Genomic DNA, 23,503 nt, shown 5'->3' on the forward strand with positions numbered 1-23,503 from the left:
TGTGTGTGTCTGGAGTCATGGTGGGGTCCCTTTCTGTCTCCTTCCTCTGCCCGAGACTGGGGGGCTGCAGAGGTGAGGGCATCTGGCCTGAACAGCTGCTTATTCCCAAAGGGATGGCCCAGACTGGGCCCCTAAGGCCAGGCTGACTCGGACATGACGAGAAGGGCCCCAGGCTCTTGTGGGCAAAGCAGGGGAGGCGCCGAGGTGGATGAACAGAGTCTCCTGGCCGGCTGCTTCTCTCCGGGGTGGGTGGAGTCAGAGAAGAGCTGAGCTGGGGAGTCACCCCGGGCCTGGGGTCACCGTGGGCCCCATGTGGCACCCTGGTTCCCCTGCCTGTAGGTGGGAGGAGCCAGTCTGTCCAGGTGTGCTCCCTCCCCAGGCCTCAGGAAGGCGGGTACAGGGGCCAGCAGCTGCACCCGCCCCACCCTCCTTCCCACCCACATGCCGAAGGGTGGCCAGGCAGGCAGGTGGGCGAGTCCAGGCGGTGGCTGAGTCAGTGTGTGAGGAATGTTCTGGCCGCTCCCAGCTGCACCCTGCCCCTACCTGCCCCCACCTCACCTTCGTCCCCAGGCACTGTGGCCCTGAGCCCCTGCCAGGAATGCACCTTTCGCTGAGGCCTGCTCAGTGAGCTCCCCCAACAGCCAGCCCTGCTCCTCGCCCCACGACCCTGCAGACCCCTCTGGGCTTCCATGTTCCTGGAAGCTGCAGTGAACACGCTCCACCTGCTTGGCTGGAAACCATAGTGGGCCCCAGCTGTGGTGGGTCCTGGGGTAGGGGCAAGGAACTGATGGGACCGTAGAGATGAGACCCCCAGGGATGAGATGGGATCCCCCAGGCAGGGCCCAGGGTCCAGGACCCGGGAGAAAGAAGCAGGGAGGGAGAGGGCCTCCTGATGGAGGAGGCATCCTACAGTGGGGGCAAGGGTGCTCTGAGGTCCGGTGAAGGCAGGGACCAGGCTGCCCAGGCCCTGCTTGCTTGGCTGGGGCTGGGGGCTGGGGGGAGGTGGCCAGGAGGCTGGGCCTGGGCAGCTAAACTGGAGCTTTGGCTAGGGTCCAGAGCCTCCCTCCCTTCAGCTTCCTGCCGTGCAGAACCCTCGCCCCTGGCCACCCTAGGCTGCCTCCTTGCCCAGGCAGACCCAGCACTGGTTGCTGCCAGGCAGATGGAGTAGCGGGCAGGGGCTGGAGGGGCCACCCTCCCAGCTGACCCAGCCTCCCGGGCCGCTTCCTCCAAACCAGCAGGGTGGAAAGATGGGACACCCACCAGACTCTCCCAGTGCCCTGGCCCCAGCTGGCACCACAGCTATACCTGGGCTTATTCCAGACCTCATCGCCGGGACGCCCTGTGAGTTGTGGGACTCCCAAGAGGGGCGTGGGGATAACCCAGCCAAGTGGGGGCTGCAGCTGTCCATGGATGCACTCAGCCCGGCCTCTACCCCAGGGCCCCGCTGGGCTCTCATTGCAGGCGCCCTTGCTGCGGGCGTCCTCGTCATCTCCTGCCTCCTCTGTGCCGCCTGCTGCTGCTGCCGCCACCACAGGAAGAAGCGCAGGGGCAAGGAGGTGGTGGGTCTGGGCAGTGCCTGTGGCACCACCACCACCCACCTGGTGAGGAGCGGCTCCTTCTCGCTCAGTCCAGAGAGGGCTCGAAATCCAGGTTCCAGAGCCCAGGGCAGCGAGGCGAGTTCAGCCCCAGGGATGGTTTAGCCCCCACAGAGGCAGGGGCGGCGAGGGCCTTCCTGGCAGGGAAAGTGGGTGAACAGAGGTGAGGAGGAGGTCACGCTACAGGGGCTGCTCCACGGGCCCAAGGGAGCCACAGCGGCTTCTTGAGGAAGGCAAGGGACACCACAGACCCCACGTTTGAGGTGGGTTTGGCCGGTCTCACACAGTGAAGCCGAGGGTTTGTGCCTGTCGGGTGGCCTGGCCTGTCATGTAGTGCTGCCCGGGAGCCCAGGGCTCTGATGGGGCATGATGCCAGCACCACCTGCCCCTTGTCCCGACTCACTCCAGGTGCAGCCTGATGTGGATAGCCTGGAGTCCAGTCCGGGGGGCGCTCAGCAATGGGGGCGCCTGCAGCTGTCCCTGGAGTACGACTTTGGAAGCCAGGAGGTGAAGGACCCCGCTGCGCAGGAGCAGCGGTTCTGCGAGTTTCCGGAAGGGGTGATGGGTGAAGTGCAGACCCTGTGCCCTGGGTGGTGGGGAGCTGACAGGGCAGGGGCCCTTGGCTGAGCCCACCCCCCTGGCTCCCAGATCAGGGTGGGCCTGAGGCAGGCAGCCGACCTGAGGCCCGGGGGCACTGTGGACCCCTATGCGCGGGTCAGCGTCTCCACCCAGTCCGGGCACAGACATGAGACAAAAGTGCACCGAGGCACGCTCTGCCCTGTGTTTGACGAGACCTGCTGCTTCCATGTGAGTCAGGGATGGTCGGCTGGGTGGGCCTGGGCTGGGGCAGCAGGGCCTGGCTCACGCCGCTGTCTCAGATCCCGCAGGAGGAGCTGCCGGGGACCACCCTGCAGGTGCAGCTTTTCAACTTCAAGCGCTTCTCGGGGCATGAGCCCCTGGGTGAGCTCCGCCTGCCACTGGGCACCGTGGATCTACAGCACGTTCTGGAGCACTGGTACCCGCTGGGTCCGCCGGCTGCCACCGAGGTGAGGCGCTGATCACCAGGTCACAGCCCCAGGCAGAGCTGGCAGGGGCCCTGAGGCCTGGTGGGCAGCAGCTGCGGGAGCCTGAACCCCAACTTGGCCAGAATCACCCTCCTGGGCTGAAGCCCCTCTTGCTGCCCACAGCCCGAGCAGGTGGGAGAGCTGTGCTTCTCTCTCCGGTACGTGCCCAGCTCAGGCCGGCTGACCGTGGTGGTGCTGGAGGCTCGAGGCCTGCGTCCAGGACTGGCAGGTGAGGGTCACACCTGCCCATGCTGGTGTACAAAGCGGGGGCCTGTGCTCGGCCCTGAGCCCCGGGATGCCCCTTCGGCACTTCTTGCCCTCCCAGAGCCCTACGTGAAGGTCCAGCTCATGCTGAACCAGAGGAAGTGGAAGAAGAGAAGGACAGCCTCCAGAAAGGGCACGGCTGCCCCCTACTTCAACGAGGCCTTCACCTTCCTGGTGCCCTTCAGTCAGGTCCAGGTGGGTCTCCGGGAGGCAGGGGCAGAGCGGGACCCAGTGCCAGACCACGATGACCACGGTCTTTCTCCTCCAACTCCGACACATGGCCTGTCTCTGCACAGAATGTGGACCTGGTGCTGGCCGTCTGGGACCGCGGCCTGCCGCTCCGGGCTGAGCCTGTGGGCAAGGTGCACCTGGGTGCCCGGGCCTCGGGGCAGCCCCTGCAGCACTGGGCAGACATGCTGGCCCACGCCCGGCGGCCCATTGCCCAGTGGCACCCCCTGCAGCCAGCCAGGGAGGTGGACCACGTGCTGGCCCTGCAGCCCCGCCTGCGCCTGCACCTGCCCTTGCCCCACTCCTGAACGCACCGTGTGCCTCGGTCTCCCTGCTGAGCCCAGGCACTTGCCCAGGCCGCCCTGCAGGACCACTGCAATAAACGCCTTCTCCTGCCACTGTGTGTCCGGCTGGAGCCTGGAGGGGATGCAGAAACAGGGCCTGGCTCCACTGGCCAGGGCCCCCCCACAATGACAGGGGAGGGGCTCCTCTCCAGAGTCAGCCAGGCCCTGAGGCCTCTGACTGGTCCCTGCCGGACCCTCGGGTAGGGGTGGGAAACCTGCCCGGGAGCACCGATCCCCACCCCCGGGCCACGTGGGAAGACCTGGGAGGTGGGGGCCAGAGAGTCAGGACCACATGGGATGGGGCGAGCTAGAGCCAGCGCTGTAGGGACACAGTGGGCAGTGGTGTTTGGGGGCCGGTGAGCGTGGAGGGAGGACCCCCAACACCTCAGAGACCAACACTGCAGGGCCTTCCCCGCATGAGCAGCAGGGGGCAGCAGATGCCTTCGGAAGCTGCTGGGGCCTTTAGGGGCTCAGTCCTGGCCGGATGCCCCTCCCAGGCCCCACACATCTGGGCTGCCTTAGCGGCTGGAGCCTCCACACTGCTGTTTCCTCTGATCCTCCCCATGGGGCTGCGAAGCCGGCAGGGCTGGGGCCAAGAGCCCCCACTCCGAGAGGGTGCCAAGTCACGGTCCAGGGGGCCTCTGCAGGGCGGGGGCCTGGGGGCTGGTGGGGGGGGCGAGGGCCTCAGGGCCTGAGTGAGAAAGCAATGCCAGGCCTGCCCGGGCAGCCAGGCGGGCCCCAAGCCCCCGCGGGTCAGAGAGGCCCCCAAGGCAGGTGGCGCCACTCCCCTTAGGTTGAAGGATGTGTTCCAAGTCGCCCGGCGAGGGTGAGGGGACAGTTCCGGGAAGGATGGGAGGGGCCCAGAGGCACGTGCGGCGTGCCCCTCACTCCTGGTCCCGCTCCCCAGGCAGGGAGAGAGCATCATGCAAGGAGAGGGCAGCCCCCCAGCTCTCGGTCCATGTGATGGAGCCTGGAAGGCCACGTCTGGAGGTCCAGGCCTCACCCCGGGAGCCAGGCTTGCCGAAGGGGGTCAGGCCTGGGCTGAAGTGGGAAACAGCCCATTGCAGGGGCTGAGCGGGGAAGCTGGCCCAGCAGGGAGGGGCTGTGGCTGTCACCCAGCAAGCAGCCAGGTCGGTGGGCTGGACGCTGACCTCGGGCGAGATGGGCTGAGGCGAGGTGTGGATCCTCGCAGTGACCCCTCAGCTGACCCAAGCCGTGTGCCCGGCCGAGGCCACAGGCAAAGCCAGGCACACTGTCCTCAGGCTCCTTACAAGAACAGCGGAGGCATCTCCAGCGCGTCACCAAGCCCTAAATAGAGCAGCCCAGCCATGGCATCCCCCACCAAGACTTCTTGGACTGGGCGGCAGCACGCGGCCAGGCCAGGCGGCCGGACAGGTGGGGAGGTCTCTGCGGCTCTCCGTGCCCCCATTGGTCTGAGGAGGACTCCATGCCCTTTCTGAGCAGGGGCCCAGCCTGGGGGAGGCCATTTATACCCCTCCCCCTGGGCCCACCAGCCCAACTCACTGCTGCCGGCCTGACCTCGCTCCCAGCCCTGCTGCCCAGATTCTAGGTGAGGCCCAGCCCTGCCCGCCAAGGCCGGGGCACAGGATGTGGCTCGAGCTAGTTTGAGGGAGGACTCCCTGGGGCAGGGGTCTGGGGGCCTGGAGGATGCTGCCAGCAGCCCTCTTTGGGGGCCTGCACGGATCTGGGAGTGAGAAGGAGAGGCTTGGGGAGGCAGCTATAGTGCGAGGCAGGTTCTAGACAGGCCCTGACCACCAGGCTTCATCTCTGGGAACCCTGGAAGGAGAGTTTAGGGGTCAAGAAACCCCAGAACCTGAGCCCCCAGGCCAAACTGAGGAGCGATTTCTTCCACGCACTTAGGCCCAAAGCCAAAGACAGAGGGTTAAAAATAACAGCGTCACTCAGGAGGCCACCTGTGCTGGCCCATCCCGCCCTCCCTCGGGGACAGCTGCAGCTCCTCAGGCTATGCCTGGGACATTTTGGGAACACTTTCTCCTCTTACTTCTCACCCTGGGGAATTCCAAGACATTGTCTTTGAAGGAGGTGAGAGTAGGGGGTGGGAGGGAGGGGCTGTCATTGGGAGCCCTGAACCCCTCACCACCTGATGGGCACAGGCATCACGGCAGCAAGGGCCCGGCCAACACCCCTGCCTTCCTCTCCCCACAGGCTTCAAGCTCAGGACCTCACGATGGGAGAGTAAGTAGCACCCCTGTACCCCCCCCATATAGTGACCCTGCCCACCTCCTGCCCTGTCCACCCCATCACACACCCTGACCCCGCCAGACATGGCCCTAACCTCTGTCTTCTCTCCCCGTCCTGCCTGCATCCTCTCTCCCTGGACAGTGAGGAGGTAAGTACTTGCTGGGGGCTCAAAACATGACGAGGAGGGAGCTCCCCCAACTCAGGATAGGTCATCGGTCACAGCCTCAAGGCCCTAAGGCCCAGGGAAGATGGCCCGGCCCTCCCCGCTGGCAAAAGTGCCCCACCCACCCACCAAGACGCTGCCGAAAGAGAGGAAGTGGCTGCCCCGAGCCTTCTGGGGCAGGGGAAGTGCGGCTGTGGCCTGGTCACAGGGGAATCACTTCTTCTTTCTGATTTCTGCACTTCCTGCCCCTGCCTTGCCGGCCAACCTGCCCCCAACTGGCCCTGTGGTCTGGACTCCTCTCCCCCAACCTCCGGCCTCCCAGCACCATGTGCCACCTGGGCAAAGTGTCACACACCACACAGCACCATGTCCCAGAGCAAGGTCTGGGGCCAGTGAGGCCCAGACTGCCCATTATGGCCTTGGGAGCTCCCAGGCTCCGCTGGTCCCTGAGCCGGAGCCCCTGACCTGGCCAGGGAGCCTGGAGAGGGGTGGGGGTGCTCCAGGCCTGGAGGCCCTGACTCAACCCCCTGTCCCCTGCCCTGCAGAAGCGGAACAGGGCCATCACGGCCCGCAGGCAGCACCTGAAGGTAGGTGTGGGCTCCCCGGGGGCCGCCCAGGTGGGTCTGCAGGGGGGCCAGCTGCAGCCCCCTCACCACCTGCCCCGCCACAGAGCGTGATGCTGCAGATAGCGGCCACAGAGCTGGAGAAGGATAAGAGCCGCCGCGAGGCCGAGAAGCAGAACTACCTGGCAGAGCATTGCCCGCCACTGCACATCCCGGGCTCCATGTCAGAAGTGCAGGTACCGGCCCCTCCCCGGCCACCTCACCTCCCCTCCCCAGCAGCAGGCCTGCCTGCTACCTCAGTTTCCCCACTTGTCAAGAGGGCCAGCGGGGTGGTCAGGGCAGGGGCAGGTGACCATGGCTGCCAAGTGTCAAGACGGTCACCCACCCCCACACCCACTCCAGGAGCTCTGCAAACAGCTGCACGCCAAGATCGACGCGGCTGAAGAGGAGAAGTATGACATGGAGGTGAAGGTGCAGAAGAGTAGCAAGGAGGTGAGTGGTGGGGGCAGGCTGGCAGCAGGTGGGCAGGCAGTGGCCCAGCAGGCAAGTGGGTGGGCCAGGGAGGCCGAGGCCACCAGGATCTCAGGCTTCCACCTGGCTCTCCTGCCCACAGCTGGAGGACATGAACCAGAAGCTATTTGATCTGCGGGGCAAGTTCAAGCGGCCCCCGCTGCGGAGGGTGCGCATGTCGGCTGACGCCATGCTCAAGGCCCTGCTGGGCTCCAAGCACAAGGTGTGCATGGACCTGAGGGCCAACCTGAAGCAGGTCAAGAAGGAGGACACAGAGAAGGTACATGCCGCGGGGGGAGCACCACAACACCTGCCCCGTCCCTGGGGAGCATCTCCCACACCTGCCCTGTCCCTGGGGAGCACCTCCCACACCTGCCCTGCCAGGGGAGCACCTCCCACACCTGCCCTGTCCCTGGGGAGCACCTCCCACACCTGCCCTGTCCCTGGGGAGCACCTCCCACACCTGCCCTGTCCCTGGGGAGCACCACCACACCTGCCCTGCCAGGGGCCCTAAACCACTGCCCCTCCAGGGTGCCATGCAGGGGACACTCCACTGCCCAAAGCAGAGGGTAAACTGAAGCTGAAGGTGGTGTGGACCAGGGTGCATGCATAAGTGGGTGGGCCTGAGCCCTCTCCTGCCTTCCCCTCCACAGGAGCGGGACCTGCGAGACGTGGGTGACTGGAGGAAGAACATCGAGGAGAAGTCCGGCATGGAAGGCCGGAAGAAGATGTTTGAGACCGAGTCCTAGGCTCCTCGCTGCCCCCACGCCTGCCCCGGTGCCCGGCTCCCAGCAGAACATACTAGGGGGATGCACAGAGCCTGCCAGGGAGGGCTGGCCTCACCTCCACTGTCAATAAAGGATTTGAATCCCCATGGCTGGTCTGGTCTGGCTCTCCCCAGCCTCATCGGCCATGCTCTGGACCCCTGCATCTGTGGCCTGCAGTGTGGTCAGTGGCCAGCGGGGAAAGCCCGGGAGGAGGCCACACAGGGCCTGGGGATTTCAGGCTGGGAGGGAAGCTGCTTCCAGCAAGGAGGTGGGCCTGGGAAGGCCCCTACAGGGGAATCCACCCCAGGCTGCATGGGGCTGGTTGGTGAGGGCCCTGAAAGGTCCCTTGGCGTTCCTGGGGCTCGGCCTGAGCACATCCGACACGCAGGGCTGGGGACGGAGGCTGCAGGACCGAGCCAGGTCTGGGTGGGAGTTTCCGAGATGAGCAGGTCTCCCTTTTGCACAGCCATCCAAAGGCCCTGCCGGGGCTCCAGAGAGATCCACACATGTGACACACACGTAGCCCCCACAGTGCTGGGGGCAGCCCCCTGTTCCTCCCAAGCTGCCCCTCCTCAGGGAGCTCATCTGAGGCAGGAAGCCAAGGGCTACATTAGACCCCAGGCTGCTGTCCACATGTGCCCACCCCCAGATCCTCCTGCTCATCCCCCTCCCACATCACTTTAGGGGCAGACCCCAACCCCGGGGCCTCCTGCTTTTCCTATCTTCCCCCTGCCCTGAGGGCTGAGGCCTGAGTTGGGGGTAGGGCTGGGCACGGGGAGCGTGGAGGGGCGAGCCTGCATGGTGGGCCGTGACCAGGCCAAATCGGTAGTCTCCGGGCTGGGGACCAGCATGGTGCTGGGGGCTGGCCGGCCTGGTCACTGGTCCTTACTGCCACCCTGAAAGGCAGGCTGTGTCACTCCTCACCATGCCAGGGGACCAAGAGACCTGTGCCCATCAGGCAGGGGCTAGTCCTGGACCTGACCTGGCCCCAGTGAGGTTCCCAAGTCTTTTTTCCACTCAGCCCCAAGATCCCAGCCCCATCTGGCCACCAAGGACAAGGCAGCTGACAGGTCCTGACAAGGCCGGTGACAGCAAGGCCGCGTTATCAGCCCTGCTCTTTGAAGGTTGACAGAGCAGGCACGCCAAGGTCCCTGTGCTCAGATCTGCTCTGGGGAGGCTGCCAGCCCGCGCTCTGCCCTTGTCCCCGGGAGGTCTGTTCGATTGATCTGCCGGAGGTAGGACGTGCAGCAGCAGTTCCGCCTTGGGCTGCCTTGAGGGACTGACGTCAGTGGGCGCCTGGAACGGCCTTGGCTGTGTGCAGTCCCCTGCCCCCCCGGGCACCCTCCAGCCCTGGCACTCAGCTCTGACCTTTTCTGTAGCTGGAGCCCCACGCCAGTCCAAACCCCCCACCCGGGGCTTCTCCTGGAGCCTTCTGTAGGGGAAAGCATGGAGCAGGGCAGGTTGGGGCCATGGCCTCAGGGCCTGAGTGAGAAAGCAATGCCAGGCCTGCCCGGGCAGCCAGGCGGGCCCCAAGCCCCGCGGGTCAGAGAGGCCCCAAGGCAGGTGGCGCCACTCCCCTTAGGTTGAAGGATGTGTTCCAAGTCGCCCGGCGAGGGTGAGGGGACAGTTCCGGGAAGGATGGGAGGGGCCCAGAGGCACGTGCGGCGTGCCCCTCACTCCTGGTCCCGCTCCCCAGGCAGGGAGAGAGCATCATGCAAGGAGAGGGCAGCCCCCCAGCTCTCGGTCCATGTGATGGAGCCTGGAAGGCCACGTCTGGAGGTCCAGGCCTCACCCCGGGAGCCAGGCTTGCCGAAGGGGTCAGGCCTGGGCTGAAGTGGGAAACAGCCCATTGCAGGGGCTGAGCGGGGAAGCTGGCCCAGCAGGGAGGGGCTGTGGCTGTCACCCAGCAAGCAGCCAGGTCGGTGGGCTGGACGCTGACCTCGGGCGAGATGGGCTGAGGCGAGGTGTGGATCCTCGCAGTGACCCCTCAGCTGACCCAAGCCGTGTGCCCGGCCGAGGCCACAGGCAAAGCCAGGCACACTGTCCTCAGGCTCCTTACAAGAACAGCGGAGGCATCTCCAGCGCGTCACCAAGCCCTAAATAGAGCAGCCCAGCCATGGCATCCCCACCAAGACTTCTTGGACTGGGCGGCAGCACGCGGCCAGGCCAGGCGGCCGGACAGGTGGGGAGGTCTCTGCGGCTCTCCGTGCCCCATTGGTCTGAGGAGGACTCCATGCCCTTTCTGAGCAGGGGCCCAGCCTGGGGAGGCCATTTATACCCCTCCCCTGGGCCCACCAGCCCAACTCACTGCTGCCGGCCTGACCTCGCTCCCAGCCCTGCTGCCCAGATTCTAGGTGAGGCCCAGCCCTGCCCGCCAAGGCCGGGGCACAGGATGTGGCTCGAGCTAGTTTGAGGGAGGACTCCCTGGGGCAGGGGTCTGGGGCCTGGAGGATGCTGCCAGCAGCCCTCTTTGGGGCCTGCACGGATCTGGGAGTGAGAAGGAGAGGCTTGGGGAGGCAGCTATAGTGCGAGGCAGGTTCTAGACAGGCCCTGACCACCAGGCTTCATCTCTGGGAACCCTGGAAGGAGAGTTTAGGGGTCAAGAAACCCCAGAACCTGAGCCCCAGGCCAAACTGAGGAGCGATTTCTTCCACGCACTTAGGCCCAAAGCCAAAGACAGAGGGTTAAAATAACAGCGTCACTCAGGAGGCCACCTGTGCTGGCCCATCCCGCCCTCCCTCGGGGACAGCTGCAGCTCCTCAGGCTATGCCTGGGACATTTTGGGAACACTTTCTCCTCTTACTTCTCACCCTGGGGAATTCCAAGACATTGTCTTTGAAGGAGGTGAGAGTAGGGGTGGGAGGGAGGGGCTGTCATTGGGAGCCCTGAACCCCTCACCACCTGATGGGCACAGGCATCACGGCAGCAAGGGCCCGGCCAACACCCCTGCCTTCCTCTCCCCACAGGCTTCAAGCTCAGGACCTCACGATGGGAGAGTAAGTAGCACCCCTGTACCCCCCCCATATAGTGACCCTGCCCACCTCCTGCCCTGTCCACCCCATCACACACCCTGACCCCGCCAGACATGGCCCTAACCTCTGTCTTCTCTCCCCGTCCTGCCTGCATCCTCTCTCCCTGGACAGTGAGGAGGTAAGTACTTGCTGGGGCTCAAAACATGACGAGGAGGGAGCTCCCCAACTCAGGATAGGTCATCGGTCACAGCCTCAAGGCCCTAAGGCCCAGGGAAGATGGCCCGGCCCTCCCCGCTGGCAAAAGTGCCCCACCCACCCACCAAGACGCTGCCGAAAGAGAGGAAGTGGCTGCCCCGAGCCTTCTGGGGCAGGGGAAGTGCGGCTGTGGCCTGGTCACAGGGGAATCACTTCTTCTTTCTGATTTCTGCACTTCCTGCCCCTGCCTTGCCGGCCAACCTGCCCCAACTGGCCCTGTGGTCTGGACTCCTCTCCCCAACCTCCGGCCTCCCAGCACCATGTGCCACCTGGGCAAAGTGTCACACACCACACAGCACCATGTCCCAGAGCAAGGTCTGGGGCCAGTGAGGCCCAGACTGCCCATTATGGCCTTGGGAGCTCCCAGGCTCCGCTGGTCCCTGAGCCGGAGCCCCTGACCTGGCCAGGGAGCCTGGAGAGGGGTGGGGTGCTCCAGGCCTGGAGGCCCTGACTCAACCCCTGTCCCCTGCCCTGCAGAAGCGGAACAGGGCCATCACGGCCCGCAGGCAGCACCTGAAGGTAGGTGTGGGCTCCCCGGGGCCGCCCAGGTGGGTCTGCAGGGGGGCCAGCTGCAGCCCCTCACCACCTGCCCCGCCACAGAGCGTGATGCTGCAGATAGCGGCCACAGAGCTGGAGAAGGATAAGAGCCGCCGCGAGGCCGAGAAGCAGAACTACCTGGCAGAGCATTGCCCGCCACTGCACATCCCGGGCTCCATGTCAGAAGTGCAGGTACCGGCCCCTCCCCGGCCACCTCACCTCCCCTCCCCAGCAGCAGGCCTGCCTGCTACCTCAGTTTCCCCACTTGTCAAGAGGGCCAGCGGGGTGGTCAGGGCAGGGGCAGGTGACCATGGCTGCCAAGTGTCAAGACGGTCACCCACCCCACACCCACTCCAGGAGCTCTGCAAACAGCTGCACGCCAAGATCGACGCGGCTGAAGAGGAGAAGTATGACATGGAGGTGAAGGTGCAGAAGAGTAGCAAGGAGGTGAGTGGTGGGGCAGGCTGGCAGCAGGTGGGCAGGCAGTGGCCCAGCAGGCAAGTGGGTGGGCCAGGGAGGCCGAGGCCACCAGGATCTCAGGCTTCCACCTGGCTCTCCTGCCCACAGCTGGAGGACATGAACCAGAAGCTATTTGATCTGCGGGGCAAGTTCAAGCGGCCCCGCTGCGGAGGGTGCGCATGTCGGCTGACGCCATGCTCAAGGCCCTGCTGGGCTCCAAGCACAAGGTGTGCATGGACCTGAGGGCCAACCTGAAGCAGGTCAAGAAGGAGGACACAGAGAAGGTACATGCCGCGGGGGGAGCACCACAACACCTGCCCCGTCCCTGGGGAGCATCTCCCACACCTGCCCTGTCCCTGGGGAGCACCTCCCACACCTGCCCTGCCAGGGGAGCACCTCCCACACCTGCCCTGTCCCTGGGGAGCACCTCACCACACCTGCCCTGGCCAGGGCTAAACACTGCCCCTCCAGGGTGCCCATGCAGGGACACTCCACTGCCCAAAGCAGAGGGTAAATGAAAGTGAAAGGTGGTGTGGACCAGGGTGCATGCATAAGTGGGTGGTGAGCTTCCTGCCTTCCCCTCCACAGGAGCGGGACCTGCGAGACGTGGGTGACTTTGGAGGAAGAACATAATGAGGAGAAGTAAGTCCGCATGGAAGTGCCGGAAGAAGATGTTTGAGACCGAGTCCTAGGCTCCTCGCTGCCCCACGCCTGCCCCGGTGCCCCGCTCCCACGCAGAACATACTAGGGGGATGCACAGAGCCTGCCAGGGAGGGCTGGCCTCACCTCCACTGTCAATAAGGATTTGAATCCCCATGGCTGGTCCTGGTCTGGCTCTCCCAAGCCTCATTCGCCATGCTCTGGACCCCTGCATCTGTGGCCTGCAGTGTGGTAGTGCCAGCGGGGAAAGCCCGGGAGGAGGCCACACAGGGGCCTGGGGATTTCAGGCTGGGAGGAAGCTGCTCCAGCAAAGGAGGTGGGCCTGGGAAGGCCCCTACAGGGGAATCCCACCCAGGCTGCATGGGCTGGTTGGTGAGGTGCCCTGAAAGGTCCCCTTGGCGTTCCTGGGGCTCGGCCTGAGCCAACATCCGAACACGCAGGGCTGGGGACGGAGGCTGCAGGACCGAGCAAGGTCTGGTGGGAGTTTCCGAAGATGAGCAGGTCCTCCCTTTTGCCACAGCCATCCAAAAGGCCCTGCGCGGGGCTCCAGAGAGATAAAAAACACACATTGACACACACGTAGCCCCACAGTGGCTGGGGGCAGCCCCCTGTTCCTCCCAATGCTGCCCCTCCTCAGGACTCATCTGAGGCATGGAGCCAAGGCTACATTAGACCCCAGCTGCTGTCCACATGTGCCCCACCCCCAGATCCTCCCTGCCTCATCCCCTCCCCATCACTTTACGGGCAGACCCCAAAAACCCCGGGGCTCCTGCTTTTCCTATCTTCCCCCTGCCCTGAGGGCTGAGGCCTGAGTTGGGGGTAGGGCTGGGCACGGGGAGCGTGGAGGGGCGAGCCTGCATGGTGGGCCGTGGACCAGGCCAATCGGTAGTCCTCCGGGCTGGGGACCAGAATGGTGCTGGGGGCTGGCCGGCCCTGGTCACTGGTCCTTACTGCCCACCTCTGAAGGCAGGCTGTGTCACTCCTCAACATGCCAGGGGACCAAGAGACCTGTGCCCATCAGGCAGGGCTAGTCCTGGACCTGACCTGGCCCCCAGTGAGGTTCCCAAGTCTTTTTTCCACTCATGCCCCAAGATCCAGCCCCATCTGGCCAACAAGGACAAGGCAGCTGACAGGGTCCTGACAAGGCCCGGTGACAGCAAGGCCGCGTTATCAGCCCCTGCTCTTTGAAGGTTGACAGAGCAGCACGCCAAGGTCTGTCTCAGATCTTGCTCTGGGGAGGCTGCCAGCCCGCCGCTTGCCCTTGTCCCCGGGAGGTCTGTTCGATTGATCTTGCCGAGGTAGGCCGTGCAGCCAGCAGTTCCGCCCTTGGCTGCCTTGAGGGACTGACGTCAGTGGCGCCTGGAACGGCCTTGGCTGTGTGCAGTCCCTGCCCCCCGGGCACCCTCCCAGCCCTGGCAACTCAGCTCTGACCTTTTCTGTAGCTGGAGCCCCACGCAGTCCAAACCACCCACCCGGGGCTTCTCCTGGAGCCTTCTGTAGGGGAAAGCATGAGCAGGGCAGGTTGGGGCCAAGGGGGCATGCCTGGGTGGGTTGCAGCCATGGTGGAGGTGCATGGCACCCCATGCCAGGATGATGGGACCAGGCGCGGCCCAGGGTGTAGGAGGCCGTGAGGCACAGAAGAGACCTGGCCTGTGGGGGGGACGCTGCACAAGGCCAAGCCTCAGCTGTGGCCTGAAGGAGGACAAGTGTGGAGGCAGAGGGTGCTCCAAGCCGGAGTACGTCACATGAGGAACCAGGCGGGCAGCAGGCAGAGCAAGGGACAGGCGGCAGTGGGGCCTGGCCTCGGACCCCTTGCAGGGGACACGGCAGCTTTCCAGAGCCTGTGCCCACTGGGAAAGGGGGCTGGACCCGATCCCACAGGGCATTAGAGGAGTGTGGCAGAGGAGCTGGGGTAGGAGCATCACACCTGGCTCCCAGCCACAAGACTCAACTCGGCCGGGGCAGACACGCTATGCGAGAAGATTATCTTTTTTATTTCAAAGCAAGGAAATGTTGAACACAAACACGAAATTCCAAAGAGTGACCCTCTGGGGTGGGTGGGGTGGGGGCAGAGCAGGGGCGGAAGGGAGAGAGGACCCCTGTGCTGATGTAGGTCTGGGGAATGTTTTCGTTCTTGGGCTGGATAGTAGATGCACGAGTGTTTGTTAAATTTCCAACAAATGAGTGAGTGAGTAAATGAAGGAATAAGTGAGAGGCCTGCGGAAAGCAAACCAGCAAATATCAACCTGGCGCCCCTCTGAGACCGGCTCCGACCCCTCGGGTGATTCTGGTGTCCCTGCTGGAAGTGAGGCCTGCGGCCAGTGCTGCGTGTGGCTGTCTCCCAGCTCTGCATTCTAGAAAGACCTCAGCAGGGTGGAGCACAGAGGAAGTCACTGCTGGGTTGGGGGAGTGAGGAACGGAGACATGGAAGGGGCTGGGTCCCCAGGACTTGTTGGCTGAAGGACATGAGGCAGGCACCTGCTGGGGGCACGGGTGGGCAGGGACTGCTCTCCAGGGCAGGAGCCCTGAGAAAGTGGCTTTGGGAGGAGGTGGGGCACTCACTTTGGGGCTGCTGGGTTTGGGGCCCTGTGGAAATTCCTAGGGGAGAGCTGGCCCAGGCAGCTGGAGCCATGCTGGGCTGGAGATGTGGATGTGGGTGTCCTGGGTGGTGAGCCGATGGGCAGAGGTGCCCAAGGCCAGGGCGAGAGGAGAGGAGGGGGAGGGTGGGGACAGCCAGGACAGCCGGGGCAGCCACCACAAGCCCCAGGGTAGTCCCAGAAGAGGAGGGGGACAGGCCCAGGGCAGGGGATGTGGGCAGCCCTGTGCATGACTCTGGAGGTCAGGGAGGACATGGCCTCTGAAGTCCCAGGTAACCCGTGCTGGGCTGTGGCCAGGAAGGGGTTGGGGAAGACTGGGCACAGCGGGCCAAGGCGGGAGGGGTGGGAGGAAGTGCACGGGGCACCCCTGGAAGTTGCGGCTGCTGGAGACAGAAGGCAGGGGTTCCTCGGGGAAGGCAGGCGTGGGTGCAGGGCAGGTGTGGGTGCTTCTGCACACGTGGGCATTTCCTGCTCTGAGGCTGAGCCACTGAGACGCAGACACCGCAGTGTCAAGGAGCACATCAGGCCCCAGGCCCTGCTCTCTGAAATCATCCTCCCCTGAGGACCCACGGCTCCTCGGAAGAAAGGTTGACTGCAGGGCGGGGCAGGAAACGTGCAGGAAGAGCCTGACGTGTCCTTTCTGCTGGGAGGCCGCGGTGACGCAGAGGGCCTGCCCTGTGCCCCCGCTGATGGGAGCAGCCATCAGGACACAGACTGGCAGACAAGATAACAAGCAGTGTCCGTGGTGAACGTGCTCAAGTTCACAGCTGCACTGTGGTTACACAAAACAACATCTGCATTCCAAGGAAACAGACCTTAAAGTCTTCAGGAGGAAAGGAGGGAGACAAAGAGGCAGAGAGGCAGAGACAAACACAGAGACAGAGAGACAGGGACAGAGAGACACAGAGACAGAGACACAGAGAAACAGAGACAAGACACAGAGAGACATGGAGACAGAGACACGAGACAGAGACGAGAGACAACAGAAAGATAGACAGAGATGGAGAGAACAGAAACACAGAGGACAGAGAGACAGAGAGAGACACAAAGACAGAGAGTCAGAGGCAGAGAGACAGAGAAAAAAGACAGAGAGAGACAGACCCGAGAGGCAGAGAGGCAGTGAGAAGAGAGACAGAGGCAGAGAGAGAGATAGACAGAGACACACAGACGACAGAGAGACAAGAGACAGAGAGACACACACAGGAGAGAGACAGAGAGGCAGAGAGACAAAGACACCAGAGGCAGAGAGACACGAACAGCGGCAGACAGAGAAGAGACGAGGTTCAGAGAAACAGAGAGAGGCTGAGAGGCGGAGAAGCAGGGGTCGAATGGCAAAGTGGACGTGTGCCCTGGGTGAGGGGGGTACAGATGCAGCTTTTGTCAAATTTTATTCTTGAAACTTCTTGGTGGGTTTGAAATTATTTCCCCCCAAAGCTAGGAAACTTTCTTTAAACGTTAAAGCAATACAATTTGTTAAGCCCCAACACCAAAAACAGATGACATGGAAAACTACCACAAGTTTAAGCAGGAGAGGACTCCCCAGGGCTCAGGTGTGGGTAAGACAAGGTGCCCCAGAGGGTGTGGGGGACTTCGGGGGTGGTGGGAGAGGCTGAGGACTGCGTGTGTGCCCCTGGCTGAGGGCCAGGCGGGGCTGGGTGCCAGGCCCCCGGGACACCCTCTGTTAGGGTTAGGGGTTAGGTTTAGGGCCAGGGATCCAAGGCTGGAAAAGTTGCCCTTCAGGGACAGGGCAGGAGGGAGGCCCGGCGTGCCCTGGGCAGGGGGGTGCTGGTGGAGCTTAGGACGAGGCCGGTCACGGGGCTTCGTTCTCTCCTGCAGGGCTCCTCAGAAGGGGCTGCCCCCCCTGACCTCACCCTCACACACTTGGTCCAAGGGGAAGCGCAGGAGTGGGGTCCCAGAGGGGGACACAGAGTTCCCCCATGAATGTCCCACCTGCTGGACCCCCTATGTGGTCCTTAGGGGTTCACATGGGCCTCCACTGAGGGGCCCAGGATCAGGGCTGGGCCTTCCACCCCTCTCTCCCCAGCTGTGCCTCACCCCCTGACCTGATCAGCACCGTGTCCTTTTGTTCCCCTGGCACCGGCTGCTGCCTGGGGCCCAGACCCACCTTTGCAGGCCGGGGTGCCCTGAGCTCCAGCCATCCTTGACAGCTGAGCCCGGCGCTTGCCAGACCTTCACCCACTCCTCCGGCTCCAGCTCTCGCCAGACCAGCCCTGGAGCCCAGGGTTAGAGCTGCCTCTCTGGCTCAGCCCCCACCCCCCAACGGGGTGCCCAGCCTTGGTTTACCCAGACGTACAGTGAACATGGAGATGAGAGCGTCTGCCTCACTGGACCATCAGGTAGGCAGAGACCCAGCTGGCACCTCCTGCCTCCCTAAGCGACTCCCCCAGCCCTAGCAAGGCCTGGCTCAGCCCCCTGTACCACCCAGCTGCCGCATGTCACACCAGGACCACACCTGCCTCTGCCTCAGGCCTGGAAGCTTCTCGCCAGACTCTCCCCGTGGCCGTCTCCTTCACACCCTTTAGTTCCGGCATGGTCACCTCCTCCGTGAAGGCCTCTGGCACTCCCCCAGCCATCTCTGTGACTTCTCCTGGTTATTTTCCAGAATGATCATGGGCTTGTTTTTTCATTTGTTCACTGTTCGTCTCTTCCCCTGGGAGGGAAACTCCACAAAGTCGGGGACCTGGAGTTATTTGCAGCTGCGTCAGCGCTGCTGGGGCGAGGGGGTAGCTTACACCCATGATGGGACCTGGGGACAGGGATAGGGGTCTGCATGGGGATTGCCTAACAGTCCCTACAGGACGCTGGGGCCACCATGTACACTGGGGTCCTCCGGCAGCCAGCGTCCCCCGTTGTGCCGGGCTGGTCGTGACCAAGCGGGGAGCTCCCCGGATCCCGCTGTTGCTTCTGCCTCCTGCAAGCACCTCCGCCCCCTCGACAAGCACAGCCTGACCCCAGGGCCTCTCCCTCTCCTGGCCCCGTCACCCCCACCTCCTCACCACCCCCTCTCATCTCCCTTTGCTCCCCATCCTTGCCAGGCTGCTCTTGAGTCCCTGTCCCCTCCTTGAGCCATCGGGAAGGCCTGGGTCCTCGCAGGCTCGAGTATCTGCAGCTGCCCCTCCAGCAGGACGCCAAGAATCATCACGGCATCCGGCCAGGCACGGTTTCCACGAGCTTCCTCCTTCTGATCCTCCCCTCCGCCCCTCTACCAAGGCCCCAAAATCTTTCACTCACACCCCAAATCACCTGGGTCCACCACCTCAAACCAGAGGCCACTGGGGCAGAATCCAGCAATGATCACCGCCCTCTCATGAAGCGTCCCATGCCCCCCAGAGCACATGTCCACAGCCAGGCCCTTCATGGCACCCGGGTTCGCTCCCTGCCTGCAGGTCCCAGCCAGCCCTGCTCTCCTGCAGGTTGAGTTTCTCATGAGTGAAGGCCCCAGTCACTCTGATGCCACCAAATAGTGGAGACAAAACCAAGCTCTAAAGATTTTGAAAGAGAGAGCGAGGAAAAAAATAAAATAAAATAAAGGCCAGGTGTGGTGGCTCACGCCTTTAATCCCAGGACTTTGGGAGGCTGAGTGGGGGCCTTGAGCTCAGGAGTTTGGGACCAGCCTGGGCAACAAAGGGAGACCCCGTCTCTACAAAACAATATAAAAATTAACCGGGTGTGCTGGTGTATGTCTGTGGTCCCAGCTAGGGAGGCAGAGCTAGGCTGAGGCAGGAGAATCGCTCGAGCCCGGGAGGCGGAGGTTGCTGTTAGCCCAGATCACACCACTGCCCTCCAGCCTGGGTGACAGAGCGAGACTCTATCTCAAAAATTAAAGCGTTAAGAATTTAAAGAAAGAGAAAAAAAAAAGAAGAAGGCCAGGCCGATGGCTCATGCCTGTAACCCCAGGATTTTGGAAGGCCAAGGCGGGTGGATTGAGGCCAGGAGTTTGAGACCAGCCTGGGCAACACAGCAAAACCACATCTCTACGAAATTTTTTTAAAGTGAAAAATAAAGTAAAAACTAAAAGCAAACAAGATAAATAGCCAAGCTCTCCGACTCAAGGCCTTTCGTGCCAACCGACGCCCATCTTGTTCGACCCAGCCTGTGTCTCTGCGCCTGCTGGAAAATGTCTGCCCTTGGCTGGCCCTGAACCCTGGGCTCCCCCAGTGCTGCCTCTCCACCACCCGGCCTGTCCACTCTGCTAGGGGCAGCTCTCTGGTCACTGCCCTCTCCTGGCATCCCTCCGATCCACCCGGCCCCCTCGCAGGCTTCCCCGCCCCTTTCTTCTCTGTCTCTGTCCCCACTGAGAGCTTCTCTTCCTCACTCCCTTTACTCCTGGGCCAGATCCCCAGCTCGCCAGTGGCCACGGTCAGTGGAAGGAAAGGAGCCAAGTGATCCCAGCTCACGTGCAGGGAGAGAGCACAGCCCCCAGCTTTGCTCCCCACAGCAAACCCCTCCAGCACCTGGGTGTGCCCACGGAGTGATTTACCAGGGAGGGGCGCTGCGGGATGTCCTGTACCGAGGGATGTCCTTTCCAGCCCATGGTGCTAGCACACAGCATCTCCTGCCCAGGTCTCTCCCAGCTCAGCTGGGACTTCTACACGCACCTCCAGCCTGCTACACAGGTCCTAACTGCCGGCTTCTCCCCTCAAATCCAGAGCAAGACCCTGCACCACCCAGACATCTGCCTTGTGGCCTCTGCACCTGGAGTGTCCCTGTGTCCTGCCCGCCCGGCACAGACCTCCTCCTGGATGACCCCTCAGGGCTTTGCTGCTTGGCTCCATCCCCTGGAGTCTGATGCCCTCAACTCGCTCCATCCCAGAATTCAAATGAACTCATCGCCTGACGCGGCCGCTTGCTGGTCCCCATGCTGCTCGCTGGACCCTGCACCAGATTTGGAGACAGGACAACCGAGGGGCCGGAGTCCGCCTTCCACACCCCTCCCTTAGAGTTTCAGGAGTGAGCGGCACTGAGGGAAGAAATGATTCTGCGTCTCATTCTTGGGTAGACTCTTAGCTCTTCAGAGGAAGGGCTAAGTTCCTATTTAACCTCCCACCCAGCGGGGCCCACAAGGTCCTCAAACATGCACAGACTGCCCAGGTGCAGTGGCTCTTGCTTGCACTCCCAGCATGGGAGTACATGGGAGGCTGAGACAGGAGGATAGTTGGAGCCCAGGAGCTCAAGACCAGCCTGGGAAACATGGCAAGACCCCGTCTGTACACACAAAAAATTTTTTTAATTAGCTGGACATGGTGGTATGTACCTGTGATCCCAGTTACTTGGGAGGCTGAGGCGGGAGGATCACTTGAGCCAAGGAGGTAGAGGCTGCAGTGAGCCTTGGTTGCACCACTGCACTTCAGTCTGGGCAACAGAGCAAGACCCTGTCACACACACACACACACACACACACACACACACACGAATATGCCTGGACTGCCTGAGGGGTGGCTGGGCCCCCGCTGGGGACACCTCCCCCCTTGCCCATGCCTGCCTGTCCAGGCTGAGTGGAGGGAAGGGCTGGAGGCAGGGGCTTGGCCAGGGAGGGAAGAAGTGAGAAGGGGGTGGGCCACGTGGACTGGGCACCCTCTGGGATGGTTTTTACTTTTGTTTCTTTGTTAAAATGTTGAGTGATTTGCACATCAACGTGGAGGGTGTACGGAGGAGAGGCTCAGGGGACAGGGAGGAAGGTGGATGGGCCACAAGATAGCGTCTGGGGAGGAGGAGCTGAGTGAGAGAGCAAGAGTCTGCCTTCTCCACGATGGTGATGTGGGCAGGAGAGAGGGCTGGACGGCCACAGGAGGACACCCCGCACCCTGGCTTCCCTCTCCTCTGTGATTCGGGAGGTGAGGGCGCACATCTGCTGAGAAAGCCTCCCAGAGCACCGTGAGCATCCTGGAGTGTGGCCTGTTCCTCAGCCTGGGTTCCTGGAGAACAGGGCAGGGTTCCCCCACGCTGTGGCCTGCTTGCAGGACGCACCACCAGAGGGGCCGTCCTGCTGCCCTGCTGCTGCTGTGATGTCGAGCTCCCACATTCTGGAAGTTCGAGATCCCAGGGTGGACAGGGCTGGTTCTCCCGAGGCCTCTCCCACTGCTGGGGGTCCTGGTGCCCCTTGGTATGACTGTCTTGTGGATGCCTCACCCTCATCTCTGCTGTCTTCTCATGGGAAGTTCCCCACCACGGGTGTCCATGTCCATATTTCCTCTTTTTTTGAGATGGAGTCTTGCTCTGTCACCCAGGCTGAAGCGCAGTGGCACGATCTCGGCTCATTGCAACCTCCGCCTCCCAGGTTCATGCCATTCTCCTGTCTCAGCCTCCTGAGTAGCTGGGACTACAGGCGCCTGCCACCACACCTAATTTTTTTTTTTTTTTTTTTTTTTGTATTTTTAGTAGAGATGGGGTTTCACTGTGTTAGCCAGGATGGTCTTGTCTCCTGACCTCGTGATCTGCCCGCCTCGGCCTCCCAAAGTGCTGGGATTACAGGCATGAGCCACTGGGCCCGGCCCACATTTCCTCTTTTTGTAAGGAAACCAGTCACACTGGATGAGCGGCCACCCTCCTCCACCATGACCTCATCCAGCTAATGACACCTGCAGGCACTCTGCTTCCAAACACGGTCATGCTCCGAGGGACTGGGCTAGGGGTAGGGTTTGAACTTCACCATATGAATGTTGTGGGGAGCATGATTCAGCCCCAACAGGGTTGGGGAGGCAGAGGGGAGGAGGGCACACTCTCCAAGCCCCCAGGGCAGGCTGATCATCACCCCAACCTTCAGCTCCAGGGTCTATGGGCCTCCCGCTCTGGCCAAGTGGCTTTGTGGACCCGGGGCTGAGTGTGGTTTTGTGCTTTGTGTCTCCCTCTTGAAATTCTTAAGGTTTTTTTGTTTTTGATTTTGTTTTGTTTTGTTTTGTTTCAGACGGAGTCTAGATCTGTCGCTGAGGCTGAAGCACATTGGCACGATCTTGGCTCACTGCAAACTCCGCCTCCCTGGTTTAAGCAATTCTCCTACTTCATCTTCCCGAGTAGCTGGGATTACAGGCATGTGCCACCACGCCTGGCTAATTTTTGCATTTTTAGTAGAGACGGGATTTCACTATGTTGGCCAGGCTGGTGTCAAACTCCTGACCTCAAGTGATACACCTGCCTCGGGCTCCCAAAGTGCTGGGATTACAGGCGTGAGCCACCGCACCCGGTCAAAATTCTTAATTTTGAACCACAGGGTCCTGCATTCTCATTTTTCTCTAGCTCCAAAAGTGAGGCAGCCAGTCCAGCCTTCGGACCATAGAGGGCAGGACAGGGTGGACCCCAGTCTCCATCTGCCTGTTCTCTTCCTGGCAAGGTTCCTGAAGCTCCCAGTGAAGAGGTTGGAGCTGCCCTTCTATAGGCCAGGGGAAGGAACTCAAGGGCAGATGGACATGGGCATTGCACCTGCCGACATGGTGCCTGGACGGGTGGGTGAGCGGGATGGCTGCAACCTGGAGGCGAGACCCTACCGCCCCGAGGGGAGACGTTTCAGGATGGCCTCAGGAGGGAGGCTGCATGGTGAGAACCGCAGGGCTGTGCCATGTGCTGCTCTGCAAGGGAGGCTTGGGGGCCCTTAGGGACCCACAGGGAGGAGGCATGGGGAAGGCACAAGCATGGCCTATTCATCTCCACGGCGCTGGGCCTGGCTTGGTTCTAGCCCTGCCCATCATCTGGGCCACAGATCCCTCTGGTGCCTCCACTCGTGGGGCTCTGAGCAAGCCTCTGCCGGTGTTTGCGGTGTTTGGTGGGTGAGGGACTCGCTGCCTCCCGTGGAGGCGGCTCGTGGTTCGGGCCCAGCCTGACGGGCCAACACTCTCTGCCCTGAGCCTTCCTGACCCCTGGCCTCTCTCCAGCCCCTCTTTGCCTCAGGAACCCCTGCAAATCCTTGTTGGTTGGATTTCTCAGGCCCAGCCACTGGCCAGGGCTCCCTTCTCCCCTTCTCCTGGGCTGAGGTTTCCAGCAGGGAAGCCTTCGCCACCTCCGTGACTGCCCCACTTCGGCCCAGCTTAAGTCCTCCCCTGCCTCAGCTTTTGGGGTCTGGCCCCCGCAGTCACGCCTCCTCCTGACCCTGGAGCCGCTGTGTGGCCACTCCCAGAAGCTGAGGGCAGTGAGGGCTGGAAACAGCCTCCATCCCTCCCCTTGGCCCTGCCTGTGCCTCTTGGGAGGGTCCCTGAGGCACCCCCATTAGAGCCTGGTGGTCAACTCCAGCGCCCAGAGCATGGAGAGCAAGGGGCAGCGGGGGGACGAGGCAGCTGCCCAACAGCTCGGC

The 23,503-nt window shown here is 62.7% G+C and overlaps 2 protein-coding genes and 1 pseudogene across 6 annotated transcripts; all 3 read left to right on the forward strand.

Annotated features, from left to right (window-relative positions):
- The first annotated feature begins 504 nt into the window (after nt 1–504).
- SYT8 (synaptotagmin 8) lies at nt 505–3,549 on the forward strand. Of its 2 annotated transcripts, none has more exons than XM_017874697.1 (9): nt 505–758; nt 1,236–1,341; nt 1,438–1,673; nt 2,004–2,102; nt 2,244–2,402; nt 2,474–2,641; nt 2,783–2,888; nt 2,985–3,118; nt 3,220–3,549. In XM_017874697.1, the coding sequence occupies exons 2-9, from the start codon at nt 1,248–1,250 to the stop codon at nt 3,457–3,459; spliced, it is 1,236 nt and encodes a 411-aa protein (XP_017730186.1). In that variant the 5' UTR covers nt 505–758; nt 1,236–1,247; the 3' UTR covers nt 3,460–3,549. The 2 variants fall into 2 exon arrangements, with proteins under 2 accessions (XP_017730186.1, XP_017730187.1); XM_017874698.1 differs by having other exon boundaries at nt 512–758; nt 1,438–1,601.
- A 1,441-nt stretch (nt 3,550–4,990) lies between these two features.
- TNNI2 (troponin I2, fast skeletal type) lies at nt 4,991–7,828 on the forward strand. Of its 4 annotated transcripts, none has more exons than XM_017874700.1 (8): nt 4,991–5,065; nt 5,683–5,712; nt 5,860–5,866; nt 6,427–6,468; nt 6,552–6,680; nt 6,847–6,936; nt 7,058–7,234; nt 7,608–7,828. In XM_017874700.1, the coding sequence occupies exons 2-8, from the start codon at nt 5,705–5,707 to the stop codon at nt 7,701–7,703; spliced, it is 549 nt and encodes a 182-aa protein (XP_017730189.1). In that variant the 5' UTR covers nt 4,991–5,065; nt 5,683–5,704; the 3' UTR covers nt 7,704–7,828. The 4 variants fall into 4 exon arrangements, with proteins under 4 accessions (XP_017730189.1, XP_017730191.1, XP_017730188.1 ...); XM_017874701.1 differs by lacking the exon at nt 4,991–5,065 and adding an exon at nt 5,494–5,559; XM_017874702.1 differs by lacking the exon at nt 5,860–5,866 and having other exon boundaries at nt 5,031–5,065.
- Nucleotides 7,829–9,998: 2,170 nt separating this feature from the next.
- LOC108531326 (troponin I, fast skeletal muscle-like) lies at nt 9,999–12,636 on the forward strand (annotated as a pseudogene).
- The last annotated feature ends 10,867 nt before the right edge of the window (nt 12,637–23,503 follow it).

Source organism: Rhinopithecus bieti, unplaced genomic scaffold, assembly GCF_001698545.2.
Source record: "Rhinopithecus bieti isolate Rb0 unplaced genomic scaffold, ASM169854v2 scaffold_9449, whole genome shotgun sequence".
Taxonomy (NCBI): domain Eukaryota; kingdom Metazoa; phylum Chordata; class Mammalia; order Primates; family Cercopithecidae; genus Rhinopithecus; species Rhinopithecus bieti.

Bases quoted from the DNA above. Each gene is read 5' to 3' on its own strand.
- SYT8 (XM_017874697.1), top strand. From the start codon at position 1,248: ATGGGACACCCACCAGACTCTCCCAGTGCCCTGGCCCCAGCTGGCACC. The intron at 1,342-1,437 runs GTGAGTTGTGGG...CCTCTACCCCAG, and splicing joins CCTCATCGCCGGGACGCCCT to GGCCCCGCTGGGCTCTCATT. The intron at 2,642-2,782 runs GTGAGGCGCTGA...TGCTGCCCACAG, and splicing joins GTCCGCCGGCTGCCACCGAG to CCCGAGCAGGTGGGAGAGCT.
- TNNI2 (XM_017874699.1), top strand. From the start codon at position 5,482: ATGCCTGGGACATTTTGGGAACACTTTCTCCTCTTACTTCTCACCCTG. The intron at 6,469-6,551 runs GTAGGTGTGGGC...GCCCCGCCACAG, and splicing joins CCCGCAGGCAGCACCTGAAG to AGCGTGATGCTGCAGATAGC. The intron at 6,937-7,057 runs GTGAGTGGTGGG...TCCTGCCCACAG, and splicing joins TGCAGAAGAGTAGCAAGGAG to CTGGAGGACATGAACCAGAA.